The sequence below is a fragment of the Drosophila subobscura genome, chromosome A (assembly GCF_008121235.1).
Source record: "Drosophila subobscura isolate 14011-0131.10 chromosome A, UCBerk_Dsub_1.0, whole genome shotgun sequence".
NCBI lineage: Eukaryota > Metazoa > Arthropoda > Insecta > Diptera > Drosophilidae > Drosophila > Drosophila subobscura.
The window spans coordinates 9963604-9970496 of record NC_048530.1 but is presented as its reverse complement, the minus strand read 5'-3'; the positions used below and the strand labels follow the sequence as shown (position 1 = coordinate 9970496).

Here is a 6893-nt window from a genome sequence, read left to right as displayed (position 1 = left end):
TTCGAAATACACTGGTTTCAGTGTGAGCATACAGCAGTCTGGTGCCAAAATTTGGTGGCTCTAGCTTTTATAGTCTCTGAGAACTAGCCGACAAACAAGACGGACAGACGGACAGACAGACATAACTCAATCGACTCGGCTATTGATGCTGATCAAGAATATAAATACTTTATGGGGTCGGAAACGTTTTCTTCTGTGCCTTACATACAACCGTTATCCGCACAAATACAGTATACCCTATTTACTCTTCGAGTACCGGGTATAATGATAATTTTGAGTCGATTTCCACATAGCACGAACGTTTTAAACGAAGTTTGAATCTGGTAATGGACCTGAACCTGCAAGAGCTTGCGGAGCTCGATCATGCCGTGCGCAATCGTAATGGTAGGTCCCTTCAAGCACTTGTCCCGCATGGCCGCATGGAAATGCAAAGCTTGGAACAGCCGACCATCGCAGAATTAAGTAACTATATACCAGGCCCCCGCTTCGATCCGATTTGGGTGACTAATTTTGCGTTTGTCCTGTTCTCCCTCCTACGGCCAAGCCTGTTCCGTTCTTTGTAGCTAACGTGCCCCAGTGGCAGCCATCAGAGTATGAACAGTGGCAGGCGCAGGAGCAAGCGCAGAAGCAGGCGAAGGAGCAGGTTCTGAGGCTCTGGCAGCCACAAGAGAAGGAGAAGGAGCAGGCACAGATAAAGGCGAAGGAGCAAGCACAGATGAAGGCACTGGATCTGGCACAGAAGAAGGCAAAAAAGCAGCCAGTGAGGCAAGCGCAGGAGCAAGCACAGAAAGGCGCACAGGTGCAGGCTCAGAGGAAGGCGAAGGGGCAGGCCCAGTGGTGGGCACTGTGGCAGGCACAACAGGGGGAGAGGGAGCGAGCACAGTGGCAGGCACTCTGTCAGGCACAGGTCCAACACAGAAGCAGGCGAAGGAGGAGGCACAGAAGAAGGAACAGAAACAGGCGAAGGAGCAGCAGATTTGGCAAGCGGTCACCAATAAGAATGGGCCTCGCCCCTGGGGTTGGCCGTTCCATCCACGTACATCGCGAGCTTACAACTCTGAATGGATACACAAGTAAATACCGTCTACAGTAATATTTAAACCTGCATACGTAAAGCTGACAATGCAAGGATTCTTCGAGAGACTCTCATTTAGATCTGCGTATCTGGTACATGGAAAGACTAAACGAACATTGGTAGCCGTTTCTGGGTCCATTAATGGGATGCTTCCTGGACGGACTGAGAGAAAGAACAGAATATCCTTTTTTTTCTATGTGTATTTGAATTTGCACTTAAGAACTATGAAAAAAATTGGCTTAAATCGTAATACTAATTCTAGTTGGGGAGGATTTCTACAATGGTGGTAGGGCAGGGCAGGGCTGTGCATGAGCAGTAGCAGTAGCAGGAGCAGGAGCAGGAGCTGGATAAGGGAGGGGACTGCAGGGAAGGGACTACATTTTACAAATATAACGTATCCGCGGCGGTGTATCCGCATATCCAAGAACTTAAAGTACTTAAATGCGAGCTGGTGGTGCGAGGTGGGTGGTACAGCTCAGATAGCGAAAATAGGAGCCCCCAGGATATTCACAGATAAGCTGACCCAAAAAAAAAGTATGTAGTTATAGATATTGATAAAGATAGGAACTGGCTGGCGAATCGAAACCAATCTGAACTGAGACTCGCACGCGTTCAACGCAACAAGCAGCCGTATTCGGCTCTGGCGATTGGGATCGATGATCGTTGATCGTGGATCGTTGATCGTGGATCGAGGGATCGATGGATGGTCTTAGGCAGTGGCTACCTTGGCCGTGAAGGCGGACAGCTGCGCCTTGAGCGCATCAATCTGGCACAGCAGCTCGATATTCTGGCGCTCGAGGTAGGCGGCCCGGATGGCAATCTCGTCCTCCTTGATGCGGCGACGATCGCGCGACTTCTTGGCCGCCGCGTTATTCTTGCGACGCCGCTCGTAGTAGGCGGCATCCTTAACCTGACCACCGCTGGACGGCTGGAAGCTGGCATTGGCCGCCCCCGAGTTGCTGCCATTCGAGTGAGAGCCGCTGATAGACTTGGACTCGTAGTTTCCGGCATGTGAGTCACAATCGCTGGACTCCTCGGCCGCTGCACGATCTTCGCTCTCGCTGTTGTTGGTCGAGGAGCTGCCCTCGTTAACGCTGCCGCTGCGCGAGTTGGTGCGTCGCATTTTGGGGTTCGTCACGGTGCGGGAGCCGCCGTTCGAGCTGCGGATCTGTTCGAGCACTCGCTTCCGGTACTCTGTGTAGCGCTCAACGCGCGGATTGTCCAGCAGCACATCGGTGGCCGCAAAGTTGGCGGCAATCACCAGCGGATCGCGGGGAAATGCCTTGAAGGGACGTGTGCTCTTGCCCGCGTCGGAGGCGCTGCTCGTTGTCATGGTGCTGCTGGTGGGCGTTGTGGAGGCGGTGGTGCTGCTGCTGGTGGTCTGGGCTTGGGTCTGTGCCGCGGGCGGTGATTGTGGCGTCTCCAAGACATCGATCTGCATGGTGCTGGCATTGCTGGTCGGGCGTGGGGACACCCCAACAGCTGCAGCGGCTGCGGCCGCGGAGGCAGCAGCGAATGTCTGCAGCAGGCTGGCGGTGGCGGTGGCCGAGACACTGGGAGTGGCACTGGGCGCCACCTTGGGTGCAGCGGATGGCTCCTGCTTGATGTTGGCGCCGTAGTAAAAGGCCGGATAGAGGCTAGCCAGCTGCTGTTGCTGCTGCTGGACGGAGTACAGAAGGCTGTTCGGTATGGAGCTCGTGGCCGTGGGTGAGGCCGCGGGCGAGCCGCTGCCGTAGCTGTAGTTGGTTTGGTAAGGCGAGGGCGTCTTCCGGGGCGTCTCCACGCTGTCGCAGCGACGAGACAGATCCAGGACCTCGGTGGAGGCAGGACCAACGGTTGCCTGCTGCTGCTGCTGCTGCTGCTGTTGTTGGCTGAGTGCAGCGCCAAGGAGCTGCTGCTGATAGGCGTAGGCGGTATATAGATCCATTTTGGGCAGGGCCAGGCTCTGCTGCTGCTGTTGCTGCAATTGGCTGTGCTGCAAATGCAGATGCTGTTGCTGCATATGATGATGCGACTGCTGATGCTGATGCTGCTGCTGCTGCTGCTGCTGTGGCGACGGCTGCTGGTGGTGGTGATGATGGTTGTGGTACTGGTGATGGTGGTGGTGATGCAGCAAAGGCTTGCGATCTATTCAAAGGGAGAAAGGGAGAGAGAGAGAAGGAGGAGCAGGCATTTATTATTACGCTGTCTCAATGAGTGTGGGGGCGTGGTTAACTTACCAGTCTTCAGATCATTGAAGAACTGTCCGGACATGAGTTTCTCGTGCATCAGCATTGTGTCTGTCAAACGGTTCAATAATCCAGAGCGTAATAACTGTAAACTGATGTTCTGCTAGCTCTCTAGCTCTCTGTCTGTGCGTGTGTGTGGGTTGTCGTGGGTGTCGTGACGCTAACGTTGGCGAATGCAAACTGATTTCCTTTCGGCAGCCCGACCGCCTTTTATAGTCCCGAACCCGGCTGCGCCGACGCTTCATTCACAATGGCGGCCGAGGCCTGAGGCCGATGCCGATGGCGATGCCGAGGCCAGAGCCGCATCCGAAGCCGCAGCCGAATCCGATGTCAGTCAATGTCACGCAGGTAGACGCACAGCAAAGGGGTGACGCTGACTATTGCTATCCTTCTTTCCTGCATCTCGCTCTGTCCCAGCATCAAAGGGTTTTACGAGGGTGCGGGTGCGGGTGCGGCTGCTGCGGGTGTGGGTGCTGCTGTTGCTTCTGCTTCTGCCCTCTGCCCTCTGCCCACTGCCTCTGTCGCCAGAGACAGCGACTTTTTGCTGTAATTTTTCGCGAAAATCCCTGCGCAGCAGTGAAGTCTGCTTATGCCATTTACTGTAATTTAAGCGTAAGCTTTTCCACACATGTATTTGTGCTGTAGCTACGAAGAAGTCATAAAATATGGAAAGAAATGCAAGAAAACGGGAATCGAAATGGGTCCTCCACATGTATGGGTTGTGGTGGCAACGCAAATTAGAATGATGGATCGAAAATATGCAATGAAATTGATATTAAAAGACTGAAAGCAACTGCAGAAGAGCTCATGAAAACGGGCAGAGCTGGCAGATAATACGAGATTTCATTTTAGATCATAAAAGGAAGATAATTCGAAGAGAATTGTTTACTCGTGAGATGTTTTGCACACAACGTTTTCAGACAGCATGGCAAAATGTCCAAAATAGCGTAGCACTCGAGTAGATTTGGAAACAATAATGTTCCAAAGTTCCAGAATCTCTGGACGGGTGAATTCGTACAACAAATGTCCAATAATAGTTGTGTATTTCCATTCCAAATGCAGTCAAAATGCAGTCAGGTTTCATATTTTCAAGTCTCTGGCAACAATAATCCCAAATCGATTGTTTTGTGTCACTCCTATAACATGGTGTCATGGCGTTTAGTAGGCCTTTGAAAACCCATAATATTAGCATCCAGCACAGTCTGGTCCAGCGAGGCTGGACATCAAATTGCTCGGATCAATTAGGGCTCGAATTGTGCTTCTGGCTCAAGCAGCAGGGAGCAAATGGGATAGAGATGGGCTGGAGAGAGGGAGCGGGACAGGAGAGGTAAGAGTGTTGCTTTTGCTTCTCTGATGAGGAATGTTTGTCAGTGCTCAGTGCTCAAGGGTTGCGAATTCGAAATGCTAAATCCGTTTGTTTTTGCGCTTTTGTCCCGAAATCCTTCTGCTGACCAGCCCCGCCGCTCAATCGTCCTCTCACATATCCTTTCGCACGCATCCCTATGGGTGTTTGTCTGTCTGTGTCTGTTAATGTTCGAATTTTTGGTGAACATACATATGATTGTGCGTGACAAATGATGCCCGAAATTAGCCCGTTGCAGTTCTGCAATTTGCCATTTTAGCCCTTTTTGGCGTGCTTGCAATTTGCATTCGAATGGAATCTTCCCAGAAATGCTGGCAAGGCCATCCCATCCCATCCCACCCCTGACAGGAACTACACACAAAGCTGACTGTCAAATCTGCAGACCAAACATTGCCCTTGGCCGCATACTTTGATTCATGACGCCGCCGAAAAACAGGCATCAATGCGACAAGTGGCAAGGAAAATGTTGTTTGCCCGCTGGCTGGCTGGCTGCATCCCTTCTACGATCAGGGGCAGGGGGCGTGGGATAGCCTAGCCGTTTCCTTAACTTTATTTTACTGTTATGCTAACGGTCTTCGACGACTGCTAGCAAACGGAAGTGCCCGACTGCCAATGCCTCACAACTAACGGATGTGAGGAGAGGCTCAGTGTCAGCTCTGGAAATGTATGAAAATTGCTCCTGAATCGGCTGAACTGTGGCCTCCATTGGTGTTCGCTCTTTGCTGCTTGAATCTTTTCAAGTGCAGCCTCCATTGCTCCTCCTTCTTTGCTCCTTAAACCAACTGAATTGTGGCCTCCAATGCTCCTTCCTTGCTTCTTGAATCATTTCAATTGTAGCCCCTCTGTGTGGGGTGGATATTAGTTGTCCTTAGGAATATTCTCAGGATATACATAATAAATATATAATATATTTTGATAGCCATCGAATTCATTCACTCGATGATCGCCTCCATTCAGCCGGAGAGAGCACACACACAAAAAAAGGAGCGGAAAAGGGAGGTTGTTTGCCCCTTAATAATCAGTAAAAAAAACCGCGAACTTATCCACTAATCCCTGTGCTAATCCAACCGTAAAAATGGTGGATTAAACATACATTTTACCCATACTCACAGGGCACACACGGAGACAGATCACAGCCTCATTGAGGCGACATCCTACCTGCCGGCGGGCCAAACTCTTGGCCAAAAGCCTTGGCCATAAAAAGACGCGGGCAGCCAAAGAGTCGAAGCCAAAGAGTTGCTCAATTCGTTGTAAAAACCAGATTCAGCGAAAAATCAAATAACGAAAAAAGGAAGAAAAGCGAAAAGCAAGATGGCACTATACATATGTACACATAAACATACATATGTATGTATGTACATATATGGCATGGATATAAAGAGAATGAATCTTAAAAAAATGATGCCATAAATGCAATATCGTCGCTCCTGTCGCTGCCTGCCCTGCACGATGATAATGAGCGCGGGGCTGGACCAAAGATGCAATATTTGTGCAATCCTTTCCTGGCCTTGAGCGCGTTTTTTACACAAAGCGAGAACATCAGGTAGTCGGGGTACGAGCGGCTCGAACGGGTTGCCCGTATCCTCATCTTTTGTTTTAGACCTACATTAGCAACAAAATATTTTACATGTTTTCTATTTTTTATTGCATAATGGACGGTTCGCGTGAAAGTGTCCTTAAGGCCTACACGCGGATGCTATGCGTGTTTTTTAAGCGGCCATAAACCAGCAATGGGCTGCCCTCCGCCGTCTCTTGTCTGTCTCTCTCCTAAAAAAGAAAAAAGGGTTCGAGGCTACTTTATGGTCCGGCCCGTTCCTCTGCCATTGTGACATCGATTTTTATATTGGTTCGCAGCAAAACTCGCACAAAGAAATCAGCGACTAATTGACTGAAAGGGGTTTTTACTCCCTTTACTTTTATATTGCCCAGCGAACCAAAAGGGTGACAAGGCGGTTGGTTTCGCTGAAAAACTGACGTTAACTTAACTTATTTTTTACCGCCCGACATGGTCAAATATTGCCGCGACTCCCAGCACTTTTATGGAATCATCACCAAGAAGGAGAGAAGATTATAAAGGCTGATTTGGCAAAGGTTTTGGGACTGTGAGAGACTGAAGGAACTGTGCAGGCTGGACGAGAGCTCTGTCCCTGGCAGCAGATGTCCATCAGAATTGATCAAATGAAATTACTATCAAATAGAATATTCATTTTCATTCAGTTGCTTAGTT

General features: G+C 50.1%; 1 protein-coding gene across 1 annotated transcript; it reads right to left on the bottom strand.

The window, feature by feature from the left end:
• Nucleotides 1–1784: 1784 nt before the first annotated feature.
• Nucleotides 1785–3467, bottom strand: LOC117900324 (protein giant). The gene is made up of 3 exons (XM_034810659.1): nucleotides 3295–3467; nucleotides 3169–3202; nucleotides 1785–3087 (listed from the first exon to the last, which is right to left on the bottom strand). Exons 1-3 carry the CDS (start codon nucleotides 3347–3349, stop codon nucleotides 1785–1787), a joined length of 1392 nt encoding a protein of 463 aa, XP_034666550.1. The 5' UTR covers nucleotides 3350–3467.
• Between the last annotated feature and the right edge of the window lie 3426 nt (nucleotides 3468–6893).

What these genes read in the sequence shown, in the direction of transcription:
- LOC117900324 (XM_034810659.1), bottom strand. Translation starts at nt 3,349, where the DNA reads ATGCTGATGCACGAGAAACTCATGTCCGGACAGTTCTTCAATGATCTG. An exon ending in CTTCAATGATCTGAAGACTG is followed by an intron (nt 3,203 to 3,294) that starts GTAAGTTAACCA and finishes CCCTTTGAATAG; the next exon opens with ATCGCAAGCCTTTGCTGCAT. An exon ending in CTGCATCACCACCACCATCA is followed by an intron (nt 3,088 to 3,168) that starts CCAGTACCACAA and finishes GCATCAGCAGTC; the next exon opens with GCATCATCATATGCAGCAAC.